The 18,834-nt window shown below is 43.5% G+C and overlaps 1 protein-coding gene and 1 long non-coding RNA gene across 2 annotated transcripts; both read right to left on the bottom strand.

Moving 5' to 3' along the window:
* Positions 1–8,664: 8,664 nt before the first annotated feature.
* Positions 8,665–10,095, bottom strand: LOC311029600. The gene is made up of 4 exons (XR_014598897.1): positions 9,969–10,095; positions 9,769–9,852; positions 9,574–9,676; positions 8,665–8,782 (listed from the first exon to the last, which is right to left on the bottom strand). It is a non-coding gene; the product is annotated as an uncharacterized lncRNA (long non-coding RNA).
* An 894-nt stretch (positions 10,096–10,989) lies between these two features.
* On the bottom strand, positions 10,990–18,606 carry cercam (cerebral endothelial cell adhesion molecule). Its single transcript, XM_084034639.1, has 12 exons — positions 18,259–18,606; positions 17,203–17,313; positions 16,597–16,714; positions 16,289–16,423; positions 16,002–16,206; positions 15,797–15,916; positions 15,619–15,695; positions 15,094–15,200; positions 14,494–14,626; positions 14,228–14,355; positions 13,702–13,905; positions 10,990–12,195 (listed from the first exon to the last, which is right to left on the bottom strand). Exons 1-12 carry the CDS (start codon positions 18,459–18,461, stop codon positions 11,961–11,963), a joined length of 1,776 nt encoding a protein of 591 aa, XP_083890765.1. The 5' UTR covers positions 18,462–18,606; the 3' UTR covers positions 10,990–11,960.
* Positions 18,607–18,834: the final 228 nt, after the last annotated feature.

Here is an 18,834-nt window from a genome sequence, read left to right as displayed (position 1 = left end):
ACTAGAGGTGGCAGAGAGACAGTGCCATGCAAGTGAGTTAGCATTACAGCATGCAAAGACATTCAGTGAAACAGGTATCACTGCTGGAAATGACAATGCAAAAGTGGCTGTGGTTAAACACAAAATGAAAAGAGGCTCGCCACAAAAGAATTGCAAAGACGACGCGAGCTACTCCTGCAAACGCTGTGGTGGACGGCACGAACCCCGGCAGTGTCCTGCATATGGCAAGAAGTGTGCAAAATGCAATGGAAAAAATCATTTTGCAAAACAGTGTCTTTCCAAAGGTAAACCAAAATCAGTGAGAATAGTGGAAGAAACTGACCTGAATGAGACTTTCTTTGTCGGGATGGTGTCACAAAAACAAAGAGCTGAGGATATGCATGGATCCTGGAGATTTGAACAAGAACATAAAACGTGAGCACTACCAGATACCAAAGCGTGAGGAGATTGCAAGTGAAATGGCAGGAGCCAAATACTTCTCAAAACTTGATGCAGCGCAGGGATTCTGGCAGATCAAGTTGGATGAAGAAAGCTCAAGATACTGCACGTTTAACACACCTTATGGACGGTACAGGTTTCTCAGAATGCCATTTGGCATAATCTCAGCATCTGAGATTTTTCACCGTGCCATGGACACCATGTTGGAGGGCCTAAAAGGGGTTTGTTGTTATGTCGATGATGTGGTCGTCTGGGGGTCCACCCTTCAAGAACATAATGAGAGACTGATCAAAGTGCTCCAGAGAGTCCGTGAGAATGGGCTGAAGCTAAACCGTGCCAAGTGCCAGTTTGGTGTGCAGGAAATCACATTTTTGGGCGACAAACTATCTGCACAGGGCATTGAGCCTGATGAAAAGAAGATAAAAGCCATTCTAGACATGCCACGACCAACTGACAAGAAAGGTGTGCTTAGGGTCATGGGCATGATAAACTTCATTGGAAAGTTTATTCCAAACTTGTCGATCAGAACATCAGCGTTGAGACAGCTCCTTCGTGATTCAACAGAGTTTGAGTGGACAGAGAGAAATGAGAGAGAGTGGAAGGCTTTAAAGACCACACTGACAACTGTTCCTGTCCTCGCTTATTATGACTCAACCAAGAAACTGAAAATTTCCACGGATGCTTCAAAAGATGGGCTTGGTGCTGTTTTGCTGCAAGCAGAAGGAGAAAGCTGGAAGCCCGTAGCATATGCCTCCAGATCCATGACAAAGACGGAAAGCAAATATGCACAAATTGAAAAAGAGTGTCTTGGACTGACTTATGGACTCGAAATCATTCATTGTTATGTTTATGGACTTCCCATCTACACAGTTGAAACGGATCATCGTCCTCTTGTGTCAATCATCAAGAAAAGCTTGAATGAGATGTCGCCGAGGATTCAGCGCCTCATCATGAAGATGCAAAGGTATGATTTCGAGTTGATATACACACCTGGCAAGCATCTCGTGTTAGCCGATGCACTATCACGTGCTCCAGTGTTGAGTCCTGTGAGCTCCACTGAGAAAGAAGTAGAGAACCATGTGAACATGGTAGTTGAGTCTCTGCCAGTGTCAGATGCCAAGATAAAGCAAATAAGTGAGCAGATTGCTACAGACAAGGAGCTACAGACTGTGATAGAACACCTCCAAACCGGCTGGCCCAGAGGTTCATGTCCAAAATATTATCACATCAGATCTGAGCTAAGTGTGGCGAATGGACTGTTATTGAGAGACAAACGGATTGTCATTCCACACAGCCTGAGAATGGAAATACTAGAGAAACTGCATGAGGGACACTTGGGCATTGAAAAATGTAAAAGGAGATCCAGAGACTCTGTATACTGGCCTGGAATAAATAAAGACATTGAAAATATGATTGAAAAATGTGAGACATGCAAAAGGCACCAGAGTAAACAGGCCAAGGAACCCATGTTGATTCCTGATCTTCCCACTGAACCCTGGAAGAAAGTAGGAACAGATTTGTTTCATTGCAATGGAAGAGATTATGTGTTGGTAATTGATTATTATTCCAACTTTCCAGAAATTGCTCTGCTCGCAAATGCAACTGCTAACAGTGTTATTACACATGTCAAGTCCATGTTTGCCAGGCATGGAATACCAGAGACTGTAGTTAGTGACAATGGTCCGTGTTATAACTGCAATGAGTGGCGGCAGTTTGCAAGACAATATGGTTTCCATCATGTCACTTCCAGTCCCCAGCATGCGCAGGCAAATGGCAAAGCGGAGAAGGGAGTGCATATCATTAAGCAGCTTCTGAAAAAGGCCACAGACAGCAAGTCGGATCCATACTTGGCTCTACTGAGCTACAGGTCCTCTCCCCTTGACTGTGGTCTCTCCCCAGCGGAACTTTTGATGAATCGCAAGCTGCGCACTACTCTGCCCCGCTACACGGAGAACCATCAGAAAACAGAGATTCAGTTGAAAATGGAGAACTTAAAATGGAAACAAAAACAGCGTTTTGACAAGTCAACAAGATCTCTGAGACCACTTGCACAGGATGATGTGATGAGGATCCAAGACCAGGATGCATGGAACAAGAAAGCGACGGTTCTTCAAGAAATAGGGCCTCGGTCCTATGCAGTGAGAACTGAGGATGGACATGTGTTCAGAAGGAACCGGCGTCACCTTCTAAAAACCAAAGAGACTGTTCAAAAGACCCTAACTGATGATGCAGATGGAGAAGATGCTGTGTCACAGGCTGACACAGTGCCTGAGCTGACATCAGATGGACACGTACAGGTGGACACAAGCAATGTTGCCACAGAGTTACCTGTACTGAGGCGATCTGACCGTCAGATCAAAAGAACGGTTAGACTTGACCTATAAATCAGTATGATAGATGCTGAAGTTCTACTGTAAAAAAAAAAAAAAAAAAAGTTAGCAAGAAGTTAATGCAGAGCTGAAAATGTTGTAATTGTGATTGCAATAATTGTGATTTATCGTCTTGGCATCATATGAATGTGTTCATGCATATGTTTCTTATGCTCACAGTTCATTACTTCAAAGAAGGGAGGATGTGCTGATAGTAAGGTGTCATTGCTATGTGTAACCAGTAGAGGGGGGCCGAGGGACTGCCCCACGTTGGGCACTCGGGATGAGGGGCACGGAAGAATAATAAAGTGACGAGCGTGTTAGCTCGTGAAAGACAAACGTCTGGTTCATTGAAAAATGATGAACAAAACAAGAGAGAGACAGACAGAGAGAGAGAGATTACATGGACGGGTTATTACAATGTAAAGTTCACTACTGGTAAACAGTATTTGTGCCAAGAATTTTAAAAGTCACAAGAAAAGACAGGTGCTCTTATTTACACAGATGTCAGCTAGCCAGCATTATCTATTAGCCGAAGAAGTCCAGACAGAGAAGCAATGTTCTGAACTAGCTCTGGTTACTGTACGACCAACAAAGTCAAACGCAAGCCTGGAGTTTTAATACTAGAACGGGGTGAATGACAACTTCCCAATAAACACTGAGGCTGTCTGCTAACGCTGAAGCTAACGTCATTGGCAGTGTAAACAAACCATATGTCAAGTCAGTTTGTGTACACGACTACTACTACGACGACCACAACGTTAGCGCTGATGCTAACGCTGAAGCTAACGTCGCCGGTAGTGTAAACAAACTGACTTGACACAGCCAGGTCTGTTTACACTACAAGTGCTAAAGCTAATCTTCCTTGCACAACAGTATTACGGAAATATGGTAATTGATAAATGATAGCATCTGGATGCTGCGTTATCACATGCAATGTTGCGCTCTTTTAAACAAAAGTACCAGAAGCTCCGCGACCATCTCATCTGTTTGAGCTCCGGATGAAGCTGCATTAGCGTCCGCCATTGCTGGAAAGCACAGCCGATATTGACTTGCGTCTTGCCTCTCGACTCATCAAGTGTTTTTTTATGTGAAATAGTCTTATTTTTGCTGGGGTGGAAGTGGCGGCTTGGCTTGGTCGTCATTGTCAGTTATTCGCTGTCCCATGCTCTCTCTCTCTCTCTCTCTCTCACTCTCTCTCTCTCACAGACCGCTCTGCCGCTCTACCGCTCTGCTAGAGAGGCGCGACTAGCAAGCCGTGACCGCGTAGGCGACGCTCCGACGGAAGACAGGCAGGAACCTCGGCCAATCAGTTTATTCGGTCGGAATAAAATGATTGGTCGAGACTTTTATCAGAAATATATGAGAATTAAATACTGATGAGTTTCAACACCTGATGGATTTATTAAACATTTTAGGGTGCCATACACTTATTAGGAGCATTTTAAGATTACAAAAGAAAAGTGTAAAAATGCCAGAAAGGTCAGAATTATTTTAAGTGCAAATTTTCTCAAATTTTCAGGAATTATTACATTATAGAATGCTACAGGAATTATTACCTTATATGGTGCTACAGGCCCCAAAGTCAAGCATTCTGGTTGTCATGGAGATGTAGTGCATCTAAGTTTGTTGTAAAAAAAAGAAGCCAAACGTGACATTACTGTGATTTCTGCCTTTGATCTAGATCAAAGCAAAAAGGTGTGACATCACTGGTCCAGAATACTATATAAGCAACAGATTGCAACCCAAAAAAACACTAAAAAAAAAAAAAAAAAAAAATACCACAAAAAAAAAAACACAAACAAGAGACGCAAGAGTTAAAAGAAGCAGCCTCACAGTAACAAGGTCCTGGGTCTATCCCATGTCCTCTCTGTGTTGAGTTCTCATGTTCTCTTGTGTGGGTTTTTCTCCGGGTGCTCCGGTTTCCTCCCAACAAAAAAAAACACAAAAAAAGAAAAAGAGAAAAAAAAGAAGAAAAAAAAGAAACAAAAAACAAGAGACGTAGTAGTTAAGAGAAGTATCCATACTCCAGGAATGTTGCATTTCTTTGTGAGGAGCATGAGAGTCTGAAGCGACCTAAACAGAGAAATATGTATAATGATATGTATATCTTTATCTCTCTGTACAATTGACTGTAAAAGCACAGTAATGCTGCCGGTGCTCACCCCGTGGGACGTGGTCTGGGTATGGGAGCTAAATACGTAGCGGCCTGGGCCCCTTACTGCTGGGGTGGCAGGTGAGCATGTGCGAGCAGCTGGGTGTTATGTTGTTCAGTCATGTGCTGTTTTGTGATATCGTTTATGTCTTTATGTATTTGCACACATGCATACACATTGGTGTTGGTATTGTAACAGTACTTTCAACCAGATGTGTGAACAGATGTGTGAACAAGTATGCAAAAAGAAAAAGACCCATCATCAATTGCCTAACAAATAACAGTTGAAGAAAACTGAAGAAATATGAACTCTTACCACATGAAAATGAATCAAAGAGAAGAGCCAATGCTGCAAGTGTGGACAGCCGAGCCCTCTTTCTCATCCATAGGCAGAAAGGCCGGATGATGCAGAAGTGGTAGGAGAATAACATTAGGCCGATATGACAATTTGGCCAAAAAATATGAACTCTTACCAGATGAAAATGAATCAAAGAGAAGAGCCAATGCTGCAAGTTTGGACAGCCGAGCCCTCTTTCTCATCCATAGGCAGAAAGGCCGGATGATGCAGAAGTGGTAGGAGAATAACATACGGCTGATATGACAATTTGGCCAAAAAATATGAACTCTTACCAGATGAAAATGAATCAAAGAGAAGAGCCAATGCTGCAAGTTTGGACAGCCGAGCCCTCTTTCTCATCCATAGGCAGAAAGGCCGGATGATGCAGAAGTGGTAGGAGAATAACATTAGGCCGATATGACAATTTGGCCAAAAAATATGAACTCTTACCAGATGAAAATGAATCAAAGAGAAGAGCCAATGCTGCAAGTGTGGACAGCCGAGCCCTCTTTGTCATCCATAGGCAGAAAGGCCGGATGATGCAGAAGTGGTAGGAGAATAAAATTAGGCCGATATGACAATTTGGCCAAAAAATGATTTAGGCAATTATGCTATGAGGCTAACGATACACATTACATGACACCTGACGTACATCTCTACTCACAAATGGTCGTTATATCATGGAGTAAGATGTCAATCTCAAATCTTACTCCAGCATGGGCCTTAGTTTCGTGGCAGCTGTGGAACGCAAATGATGAAGACATCGCCGCGCCGGCTACACCTGGTCTACGAAACTAGGGACCCATGTCTTCTCCGAGAACCATTACCTTACCGCGGTGGAGAAGTTTGCGTGTCCCTATGACCCTGAGGGCTATGTTGTCTGGAGCTTTGTGCTCCTGGTAGGGTTTCCCATGGCAAATTGCTCTCAGGTGAGGGGCCAGACTAAGAATGGTTTTTACTTTTAATATTTCCCAATATAATATTTTCTTTTATATTTATATCAGCTTTTGTCCCTATCTGTATTTTTTTGTCTTTTTCATTTACCCATAAATATCCTTATGTTGATTATCAAATGTGTCACGGTTCTGCCGGGACATTTTTTGGTTTTGTGCCTGTTTGTATGTTTTCCCTGTCTGTTTTCCCCCTCCTTTCCTCTCCCTCACTGGCTCCTCCTCACGGTGGGCGTGCCGGCAGTCAAGGCGGAGTAGGCGCACCTGTTCTCCATTCTGCTCATCAAGCTCCCAGCCAGGTTTGCCCTGAGCCAGCTCTTGGTTAAGCTGCTATAGGCCTAGACTGCTGGGGGATTATAGTGGCACACTGAGCCTCTCTCTCTCTCTCTCTCTCTCTCTCTCTCTCGCGCTCTCTCTGTGTATGTTCCCCCGGAGTCCCTGTGCTCTCTTGCCTAGCAGGTCTCCCTGGACCGTGGTGGAACCTGATCCGGACTGCACCGATGTTGTGGTCTTGTTTGCCTCTTACCGCCAGTATTTTAAATTAAAGTAATTGACTAAAATCGGCATCTCTACTGTCACCAACTTGACTACTCCCGGGATCACTCCCGGGAGTCTGGCTATGCTTTCTGGTCCAGCAGAGTCCACTGAGGTCCTGACCGATGCAGACTGCTAACTGGCCTGATGCTGGAAACACCACATTGTAGTTCCACCTGCCCGCTGTGTGACTGTTCAACTACTCCTGCTTTCTGGTCTACGGCGACGTGGTTGGGATGGATCCATCTCGGCGTGGCTGTGCCTGCTGCCATGGACTACTACTGTTGATACTATTGCTTCTGTTAATACCACCACTACTGTTAATGCTACTACTACCATACTACCAACACCAAATGCAGTTGGAACCCAAGGGCCTGGGCTGCACGAGATTTCTGCCTAAAAGCCTATTAAGGCAGTTTTTTCTCGCTGTAAAGCTTGCCCCTGGGTGATGTTGGGAATATAGTGTCCTGAGATGACTTCTGTTGTGATTTGACACTATAAATAAAATTGAATAGAATTGAATTGATAAGTGACTGAGCTGAGCTTTATCGATCCAAAACAAGAGCATCTAGGCTTAATTGGTTGCACAAAGACCAAGCCAGGATGAGCAGACACGGATTCATCAAGCCAGGTGAAACCAATCCTGGATAGGTGCGCGCTCACGGCTCCCTCAAATAGACCCCGCCGCCGATCACAGATTCACTGATTCACCATGGCCAATAGAGCGGCATACTTTTCCCCGCCAGAGGCAGAAATCCTCATGGAGGCATACGAGGAGATCAGGCTGCTCTCACTCAGTTTTCGTACTAAAAAGTACGAAAAGTACAGCACGATATTTTCGTATGCTTTCCTACGTATTACACAGAGCCGTGGTCACGTAACTGTTTTAATCAGTTCAAGCGTCAAAAAACAAGTATTAGTTTTCGGAATATGAGCTGATAAATAAACACAATTATATGAAAAAGAGAAGACATTGCAGATATTAAGATTTTAAAAGATTAAGAAGAACTGCACATTTTCTCTTGGGTAGCATCGGAAACTACACACATAATAGCAGACACAGTAGCTAGACAGATCTCGTACTTTATTTGAGATTAATACAATAAATATGCAGGCATAAAGGAGAACATGTTTCTATTTGTTTATTAAAGAGACAAAAAAACAACAAAAGATAACTTTCAGGGTTTAAAATGTTTCATCAACCTATATATTTGCTTTAAAGATAAGACAATTGCTTTGTGCAAAAGTGTAAAAACAAGTTCTGGTTTTGTGGGAGGTGACAACTGGTGTTTCCCACTGTAACGTGGGGTTGGCGAGAAGCTTAGCCACGGATGCTAATAGCTCAGCTCCAGCACGAAATAAAGTTGTGAGGCCGGAGACGAAGTGGAGGGATTTCCGCACTGTACATTTATTCACAGATACAGACCATACAAGCCAGGTCTCACGGCATAAACTATTACCCTCAGCAAAACAATAAACGGAGGAAGAAGTAGTTCGTGACCTGTAGCCTTCACCAGCGTCCACATTACAGAAGTCAAGGAAGTCGACTAGGGGAGAAAGGTGATATCAAGTGACCAAACAAAAGGAGGCGCCACCGTGTGGCGTTAACTGGTAGTACCCTGTTATACTCTGGCTGTTACACCACTGTTTCCAGTCTTTATGCTAAGGTAAGCTAACTGCCTGCTGGCTGTAGATTCATATTTAACATATAAATGTTCTCATCTTTGTTGCAAGAAGGCGATTAACCAGAACCAAAAATTGTAGTTTTTTTTTTTTTTTTTAAAGTAGTCTAATGAACTGCGCATGTTGTTCACTGTCATACAGATCACATTCAAGCAATCTTTGTACAAAAATAATTTCTGAAATCATGTGAACATAGAGCCTAAATAAATTTAAGAATAAAATTGTTTTAGATTCTTGAACCTTTTTGAAGTCTACTCCTCTGGCCCAAGAGCACTTGTTTGGGTTCGGCACATCCCTCCACACAAACCTCTTCATCCTGGAAAGAAGTATGATATTTAGGTTGCATCTCTGTCTAAAGGTGTTCCCCTCCCTCCACAACTCTAACACGCTAACATCAAGTGTAATTACACTCTTTTCACTCTCTCACGCACATTTGTCATGGTCAATGTCTTTGCTGTTTGATTTCCACCATTTATAATGTCTTACTGGTAAAAAGACTATCCTGATACTGCATAATTAATACCTGGCAAGATTATTTATATAAAATAACCACTTTTATTTAAACAAATATTTTTTTAATAATACATCCAGAGCTTTTAGAAAGTTGCAGAATCAAAATATCACTTCTCGTGAAAAAAATGTTTTGATTGTGAATTAATCATTTTCAAAAATGTTGAAAATGAATGTTTTGTTTACCTCTGTGTAGATGTGTGACGTGTGGCTGGCTTCTAGCAAGGCTTGTGAGCCAATAGAATAACGACGTTTCTATCACATGGTATCTCTGCCATGTCTTTGGGGTTGCCAGTTAGTGAGTTTGACAGCGGGCGGCATTGGCGGTTGTGCAACAAACTGGCAACCCATTGAGGGTGCATGGCTTCAAGCAACAGCTGTGTTGTCACGTGAATGCAATGTAAGGGGGTAGTGCGAGTGCGACATCTAGTGGCTGGATGTTATCAATGTTGTCAATAGCACCTTTAAGTGTCTTTTTTAATATAAGATTGCTATTGCACCCCAATTCATATCACATGTTTTTCATAGTGATTTTCCAGGAGTTTTCTTTTATTTTAACATCAGTCTTTAAAAAAAGAAGTAACAGAAGCCTCTTACTTGTTTTGGGAGAGAATCAGGGTGACAAACAGGACGATGGCGAGAAAAGAGATGATCACCAGCAACATGTAGGCTGCAGGATCTCCTCTGGAGGCTACAAGACCTACAACTAATAACACAACAAAATAACTTTTCGTCCTTTAATACAATAATGTTGAATACGATTCTGATGCTACAGCCAGAAAAGGTGCATACCTGTAGCGTGCATCGGCTCTCCTTCTCCATCAGCAAATACGGGGTACAAGTAGAAGTCAGACTCCTCCGAGCCTAAGAAATCACCTGAAATTATACATCAACATCATATTTACTGGGTTTTTTTGTTTTTGTTTTACAGTAAGACACACTGTTACATTGAGAAATAAATCAATACATAGAAGAGAGAAGAGATACGTCACCTCTCAAATAGATGGGACGATCCATGTAGGGCAGCCTGGCCCATGACTGTCCACTCCTGCCTTTGTGATGATCAGAGTCCTGTTGCCTTTGCGGAGACCACTGGACCACCATGAACAGAGGCACAGTGACTCCAGGTCAAAGACACACAGGTGCTGTTGATAACCAACACACTGAACGAATGCAAACAGAGGCCTGCAGAGGAGAGGAAGGGAAAAGAGTGAATATTCTTCTTCTCGTTGACTTCTACCCTTGTGGTTCATGTTCTGATACACTTGCATAACAAATGGAACAACTAAAAGTAAAATGTATTCTCTATGTCTCTCTGACTCTTTTGGAGGGGTAAAACACCATTCTGCACCAAAAAAAATCCTTTATGTGGTGTTTTGGATGATGGTGGCGACGCCTCGCTCCCTGAACAGAAGTAACATTTATTCATGATATTCCTGTACGTTTTGAGCAATTACAACTGAACAAATTGAGATGAATAAATGTATATTTTCTTTCTTTTTTGGCCACTTTGGGGCAACAAGTAGGTGTTGTGAAAACACATTACTCACATTAACCTTTTAATTGATATGATTGACTTGTTTTGGACGTTTTTTGTGTCCAATTGATGGACATAAATTACCCTGTTTGTTTTATCTATAAGTATAGCCAAAAATTTTCCCTGGTTTAACTGACCTTAAATTCACCGCGGCAGCTAAAACGTTTCAATACGCGCAACTTTTATTTTGAAGTTGAGCTGTCTCTTATTCCGGTTCTCTTCCGGATCGTTTTAAGAATACTATATACTTCTATGGCAACGGAACAGATCTGCACCTGAACTACTGTAGACACTGAGTTGAGAGAAATTGAGACATAGTTTGACGTTACATCAAAGTGAAATAAGAGTTATGCAGATTACCACCGTTATGAAACAATAAAAGTAATCATCCCTTGTTTTTGTTTCCATTTTTGGACAACTTCTCCAAGTCAACTAAATGGAAAAACGGCACCCTCTTGTGGTGAATTATTGTCAGTTTGTTTTAAAGATTACCATACTTTGTTTATTAACTCATACAAAACAACCGCAATCAGACAATGAAAAAAATATTCTCATTATTTTCATATCATTCATCAAGTTTGAAAAGTTGTCATAAAATCCTATTTCATAATATCTGCATACAAATGTATTGCTCAAAGACACACAGAGAGGCTTTTGTCAGAAATACCTTATCATATACCGTTACTCATCCATCAACCAAATCAAGTATGACTTGATAAATAAATTAAGACATGAAGGAAAAGCAACACTCATAATAACAGAAAGAGATAAAAAAAAAGGTGAGTATATGAAATCAGACCATGACAAATGCTTATGAAGGCAGATGAATATAATTCATGTTTAGTGTAATTTAATCATCATAATTTAATCTGTCATAATTTGTCTGCAACCTTGTGCAGACAAAAGGTTAGATTTAGGGGGAAAAAATCAATCAATAACATGATCAGACTTTTCCAGACTTGCCAGGAGTTGTGAACGGTGCAGCTCCTCAGTCGGCGCTCGACAGATTCACATAACAAGTTCTTGGAAAGCCAATTCTTCTGTGTCCTTTTAAAAGCGGTGTAATTAGAAGTACAAACATGCAACCATCTCAAGCACGCAAGAGACCACAAGCATACATTCAAACAGAACCGCTGAAACTGTATGAACTCTCTCAATATTAAAAATGTCTCAATAAAAAGGACACAAAATAAAAAGTCTAAAAAGGGTGGAATGGAAAAAGTATTAAAACACCCGTTGTTTAACATTTACAAACAGTCCCTCATATCGTTTCCCTCCCAAAAGCATATCTTGCTTTGAAAAGTCCAGTTTAAATGACGCGGAGCACGTCTGTGGTGCGACACTGAGTGGACCAAAAATAAAGTCTGGGAACACTCTCTCTCCTCAGCATCTGTCTCTCTGACCTCGTGGCCTTTTGACCCGCAGGACAACCGGACTCTGCTCGGCGCTAAAGTTCATCCTTGTAGGCGGCTGACAGCACGTCGGCCGGCGGCGCGGCCCCCTTCAGGGTCTTGTGGGAACCCCTCCAATCGGTGCGCACGTTGTCGTCGTCCCACAGAGTCGACGTCTCCGTGTCGCTCACCCACTGGGGATCACCGGCGTAGTGGCAGGGCTGAACCAGGAGGGGGCGTGTGCTGAAGGCTTGCAAGTGTCTGTTGGGGAAATGGGACTTGTAGTCCTCGCTGCAGAGAGAGCACAGGGACAAAGATAACTGACTTGATTTGAGACTTTTAAGACGTATTTAAATCCTAATAACTGTGTGGGGAAACCACATCACACATTACCTTACAATCCGGCAATATTTGTGATTTATTTGCACCAATTTGACAAGCGATTGAGACGGAGGCTGGTTTTCAAAGACATTTCAGTTCACTCTTGGCGTGAAAGGCGACAGCAGGACCGGTGTGTGGTGTGCGGTCGTTGTTCATTCTTAGCGGACTAGTCAAGCATATCGAATTAGAATCACAGAGGTGAGAGAGAGAGAGAATAGAGAAAGTGGGTTGGCTATAAGCCAGTTTTCCACACATGATGGAGCACACAGACTCTGCCAAGCCTTCTGGTTCGCAGGCCCTCCAGCACAAGGTGCATTTCATCTCTTACAGCCTCGTGTGTGTGTCTCCGTTTGTCTGCTAGATCATAGCTGTGGGACGACGAGGAAAAACAAAATCGTTCGGTTGGGGCTGATTTCGGAGATTAGGGTTAGAAACGGGGTCAGTGTTGCATCGGGATGAAGTGTTTTTTGAAAGATAACACAATAAATGCACCTTCAATGTCTTTGTATTGAACCAGGAGGAGGAGGAGGACAGAAAGAAGAGAGGTGAACATATTTGGACTTGTGGGAGGACATATTTGTTGTTGCAGTTTTAAGACAAACTTGGTTGGACCAGCTATGAAGTCAACATGAATATAATAAATGAAAGTAGAGTCACGACCAGCAGCTCTGTAAAGGCTGTATTCAGGCACAGTGGAGCTAATATATGCACGCTAGCGTGTCACCAAAACAATGGCATTATCATGGCAAGTATGGAACAAACTCACATTGTGACGGCGCTAATTAAAAGGTTAAGAGGTCATCGAAATTATTTCATACTAAAGGGGAGCATGAATCGAAGTTTATGGCAATCAATCCAATAGCTGTCAAAGAGGAAACTCAAAACTATTATTTTTTTTTTTTACAAAAAACTGAGCACAAGTCTGCGACAGACACATCTGAATCCCCTCTAGCTGTTCAAGCATATCTGGCAACCACACTGTGGCCAATCCACATCGAAAAGACATGCTGCCATGGAACCTGCACTCCATTAAGGGAAAAATGTTCAGGAAGATTTAAGACCTACACTGAAATGTGGTTTTCTCATTCAGTTTGACAAGCAGTACATATTAAACTCACAAGAATAGAGATTATGGCCAAAACCTTTTTCTAAATAAACCTCAGATTCCAGTGTAATTCTACTAACTAACAAAAACAAGGCTAAAAATATATAGCATGTATACAAGTTTAGGTAACTATAGGGAAGAATGTTTGCAGCAAGTATGAGGAAAGTTTTATGTGTATGGGTTTGGCAGCAGAAGGAGGTAGTAAAATGCCGAAAAACAAGTTTTATCATCACTGAATGGAAAAATGATTGATACGAAACCATCACAATTCCACCAAATCAAGATCAAAAGAAGAAAAGCGCGGTACGTACTTGGGATGTTTGTCATACATGATGGGGAGGAATTCATCGACGGGAAGCATCTTGGACAGCGGCTCAGCGTTGAGCAGCTTCTGGGCTCCCTGCAGGGAGATGGCGTAGGACAGAGTCCAGTACGAGTAGTCGGCCTTCACCAGGTTGTGAACGTTCTCCACCGCCTCCTCCTTCGCAGGATTCACCTGCTTCCTGCCAAAGTATCTGTAGCAACGAAAACAACAACAACAACAACAACAAGAGAGAAGAAGAAATGAGGTGATGTCCGAAACATCTGAGAGCTGAAATCTGCTGCAATGCTGCTGTTCTTCGTTGCCACATGTGTTGGGAATCATTTTGGAAGCGTCGTCTTTTCTGCAGCATTTGTTCTGCATGTGTGTCTAACTTAAAGTCACAACAACCAAAATGGTGATCTCCTTGTGTGTCTGAAGTTTAATCATTTCAGTTAAAAACTTTTCCTCTGACCTCTGTCCTCATTCCTCCATTACTCATTCCTGCCTGAATAAAAATACGTCCACCATCTTACATGAGGTCCCAGTCCAGCTCCGTCTGCTCCACCTCCTCCATCAGTCTGAGGACCCGTCGTTTGAAGTTGGCCTGAAAACGAACGTCGTCCTCCAAGACCAGCGCCTTGTCCATCTGCAAGTCCACCATCTGGGGAGGAGAGGCGACAAAACACTGGTTTCACGATGACCAGGAGATGGTACAGTATTTAAAACTCAATTGATGGAGAACAGAGGGGTGAGACTCTAACGGGACGTCCATGTGTGTATAACGTGTGTGTCTACTCACCTCCTTCCAGATGAAGTAGTGGCTGAGGAAGCAGCCCACCTCTCCTTTGGTGAGGGTGCGTCCAGAGAACGGGTCATAGTAGCCTGGCAGCAGGTCAACACCCAGGACCTTAATGTCACTGCTGTTCAGTGCACTGTGCACACACACACACACACACACACACACACACACACACACACACACACACACACACACACACACACACACACACACACACACACACACACACACACACACACACACACACACACACACACACACAAAGAGTATAGGATATAATAAAAACATCCTCATTTTTTATTCATAAATGTCTTCATTCAGCTTTTTCTCAAAATTAACCATGAGCTGAAACATCTCTGGAGAAAGCGTAAACAACCGTAAACAGATGTTTGAATGGCCATAATAAAGAGGATATTCTCCGATTAACATCATTCAGAATGTTTATGAAATATGGGGATATTATCTGGGAAACCACTACCATCAATTACACCAAACCACCGATTCAACATTATATTTCTGTACTGATTTGTCTCGTTCTACAAATCTAGAAATCTAAGCCAGCTGGCACTCCAGTCAGTCCGTCCCCGAGAGTTCACTCACTTTCCATCCACAGCGTCCACCACCTTCACGTCGATCTCCAGCTCATTCAGAGAGAACAACATCCGCCTTTGACGGTCGAGCCGCCGTCGCAGATTGATCAGATATATCTGGACGGGAGGAGGACAAACTGTTTATGTCATCACGGAAATGTAACTCTTGTCTTCTATAAGTCTGCAGTTTCTTCAGCGTTTTCATTGTTCAGTTACACCGTGCTTCACGCCAACTCTAAATGATAAAAACAGCCTAAAAAAGAACAAACGTTCCTTCACGCTCTCAGTATTTTCATTGTGTGAGTTGAAAAATGTAATTAAAAGCAGATGTCAAGACAGGCGAGACACAAACAGGCATAACTCCAGCATTTTGATTAATACCATTCAGGAACCAGAGTATGTACTACTTTAGCCCAACAATGTGCCTCGTTACAATGATAGACTTACAAGTTGAACAGTATATTAACAGATCAGAAATGATGGTGTCCCTAAAACATGGTTACTTCTACCAGAGAGACAACAAGGTGTCTCTTACCTCATCAAAGCCCATAAGGTCTCTCTGTTTGGGGGACACATGGACGTATTTGGAGGTGTGCATCGGAGGACCGTCAACTGTTTGAGAGAAGAAAATCCTTTCACAGTTTAGATATTTGTCTGTGCATCAGTTTTTTTTTCCTTTATTAATATTAATAGCGATTACAATCTGCCCTTACTCATGGACTCCAGCTGGAGGTGGACAAAGTTGAGGCGATCGTCCTCCAAGGTGTGTTGAGGTTTGGCCGGGACGTTCAGGTAGCCGTAGCGCTCCTTGTTACACAGGTACATCTGCACCGCTGCGTCAAAAGAGGAGCGGATCCATATGTGAATTCATTAACATTCATTACGTGACATCTTATATTTAAACGAGCGCTGACCGACCTGCGGCCCGGCAGGAGAAGGCGAACACGATGATGTCGTCGTACGGCCACGAGTAATCCTTGTGAGGAGGGTAGAAGGCCAGCTTCTTCATGCCTTCCTTCCTTAAATCCAGCAGCATGGTGGAGTGGATCATGGGCACGGGGAAGCAGCCCAGGCGATGGCGGTGACGGGTGGGGAAGTACTCCGCTGTTCGCCGATAATATCCCTGAGACAGATGGATTTGGCATGTACAATCAGTCTTCCCCGTGTGTTCCCTTCAGCAGATGATGGGTCTGTCCCACACTCACCTGTGGAGTGATCCCGCACCAGTAGTTGGAGTACGCTCCCTGAGAGTCCAGCATGGGAGCGATGGCCGACTTGTTCTCCGCTATCATCAGGTTGAGGGTGTCCGGGTTGGTGAGGATGTTGTCCGAGTCGGCGTACTGAAACGGAGACACAGACGGATATGCGAGGGAAGGGAGACTGTTAGTGTCACGTCTCTGGAACAGTCTATTTCTTGGATGAAATAACAGCAGCAGAGAGGGGGAAAGGAAAATCTCCTGGGATAAATCAAGGGGAGGAGCGCTTGTCACAAAAGGATCATCTGATTATGTACCAGGATGTAATCGGCCCAGCGTTTCCTGGCGAAGTTGAGTGCGGCCTGCTTCAGCTTCATCACATACTCATATCTGCTATTGGGCCAATGCTTAGGACCGGACTCTCCTGCATAGGACCTAAGACAGAGAGAAATAATCAGGAAATTGTTGTACTGATTTGACATTTTTGTCACATCTCATGATTTAGCTCTAATTAAATGAGGCTGAGTAGTTTCTATATAGTGAACACTGTCTATACACGGCTTAATAGAGCTCAATGGCAGTGAGCAGGTTTGCAGTCAGAATGCAGAAGTGACACGCAGAAATCATTCCCACTAATTGCCTCTTCAGCTCGGATGGACGTCCTCGCAGCCGAGGCGTACGGACAAGCAGAGGCGTGCTGCATCATACCTCATTATGCAAAGTGAAAAGGAGTGTTGTCTTGAGGCAACAGCGTGGATCCACTATGACTAATAGGTGCACTACAGACTTGGGAGGCAATCAACAAAAAAAAAAAAGGTGGGTTCGTAAACATGCACGGCGCATCGGACGAAGAGAGACGATCTACACACGACCTGCGGGATCAGGACGGGGATGCTGGGATACATTCATACGTCTGGACTCACGTGGGCTGGTCCATTGGTCTCCACTCAACGTAATGGTAGAACTTCTGCATGACGGTAAGCCACTCTTTCAATATGGCTGTAGTGTTGTCTGCATTGTGGTCCGTGGCTGCCCTGAGGAACGCCAAGAGAGAGAGAGACATGGGGGGGTTTAAATCTGAACAAGCTTCAAACGCTGGTTTAATGGAGGGGGAATTTATTCCAACACATCTTTAAGACATACAAATACATCCTCGACTCATCTCGGTGACTGAGTAGCGATTTTCTTATTCTCTTACATGTTTAACCACATTCTTGATTCAGTGTTTCATGATGTCGTTGCGTAACGATATCAAATACGCTTTGGATCTGTTTTACTTCATGAAACTTCTGAGAAAGCTTGAAGATGCCTGGTAAAGCAGGCCGTTTTAGGCCTGAATGTAAATGAATTAGCAGAACTTCTCTCTTTCTCGCATCACTGAGGTGAGGTTTTGACTGCCAGGTAATCTGCTGGATAAACTGGATTATTTGTCTTGTTATGTCATCAATAAACAATTTCTCAACAGTTTTTTTTATTTAGAAGGACTTATACATCACATAATTAGTGTAACAACTGGAATTTTATTGTCACACAGCTGTATTTTTTACTGGCAACAGAATTTTCTTATTAGATCCACTTTCATCCAAAAAAAAAAGTTACAAGCAGATTTGAAATGAGATCAGTTAACTTTATGACACATAAACTACACTAAGTTCCCCACAGAGTCGTATAGCGCTAAAATAAAACCCTTAGAGAAGTTTGTGCTGTTTAATAATTAGTATTATGGGTGCTAAGAAAAAACACATCAGTCCCAACCAACTCTACGGAAAAGGAAAAGTCATGCGGTCCACAGTGGGAGCTGAATGCGGTGGAGTGAGAGGCTCCGAGGGGATGAGGGGAGGGGTGGGACGCTGCTGCTGCTGCTGCTTTCAGCAACTCATTTAAATGCCATTGACCTTTTGAACGGCTGCTATAGTCGGATAAAAGACAGAGCCCCCCCCCAACAAACGGGCCCGGCAGCGCATGCAAGGAGAACCCACCACACAGTGATGCGGTCTTTGGGGTAGTCGAGTCTCTCCAGGGCTCCGAGGTAGTAGGGCAGGGAGTGAGCCGTGTTCCTGGCTATGATCGCCACCACCACCGTAGGCGGCTGCATCTTCGACTCATCCGGATACTTCTCCTCGGAAAAGTAACACTCCGCGTGGGAAACTAAGCCCCCTAGAAGCAGAAAGTGCAGTAACATGGTGGCGAGCTGCTGCTAGCGGGGCTCCAGCACAGCACGTAGCCGGTGGACGCGTCAGCAGTCCAAGAAAAGGGGGGAAAAAAACCGAGAGAGAAGGGTTTTCCCAAATGTTCAACCCACCCCTTACTCAGTGTACAAGCTGGCTGGCTCGTTTTTTTCCGAGAACAGATCGAAACGCAGCCAGAGAGAGTTTGCATTACAACTTCCGCTTTAGGTCTGTAGCGCCGGAGACGTGTGAGGCCAGAGACGGAGGCGTGATTTGGCCACATTGTAGCTTTTCCGAAGTCTCTTATTGACAAAATATGTTGCCGAGCAGTTCACATCCAAACCTCCACATCCGTTTGGTATTTGAAACCTGGGTCACGTGCCACGT

This window comes from Eutrigla gurnardus (genome assembly GCF_963514095.1).
Source record: "Eutrigla gurnardus genome assembly, chromosome: 19".
Classification (NCBI taxonomy): Eukaryota; Metazoa; Chordata; class Actinopteri; order Perciformes; family Triglidae; genus Eutrigla; species Eutrigla gurnardus.
This window is presented reverse-complemented; position numbering and strand designations above follow the sequence as displayed.

Bases quoted from the DNA above. Each gene is read 5' to 3' on its own strand.
- cercam (XM_084034639.1), bottom strand. From the start codon at position 18,461: ATGTTACTGCACTTTCTGCTTCTAGGGGGCTTAGTTTCCCACGCGGAG. The intron at 16,424-16,596 runs GTACATAATCAG...TCTCCGTTTCAG, and splicing joins GCTGGGCCGATTACATCCTG to TACGCCGACTCGGACAACAT. The intron at 15,917-16,001 runs GTCGGTCAGCGC...CTTTTGACGCAG, and splicing joins CTTCTCCTGCCGGGCCGCAG to CGGTGCAGATGTACCTGTGT.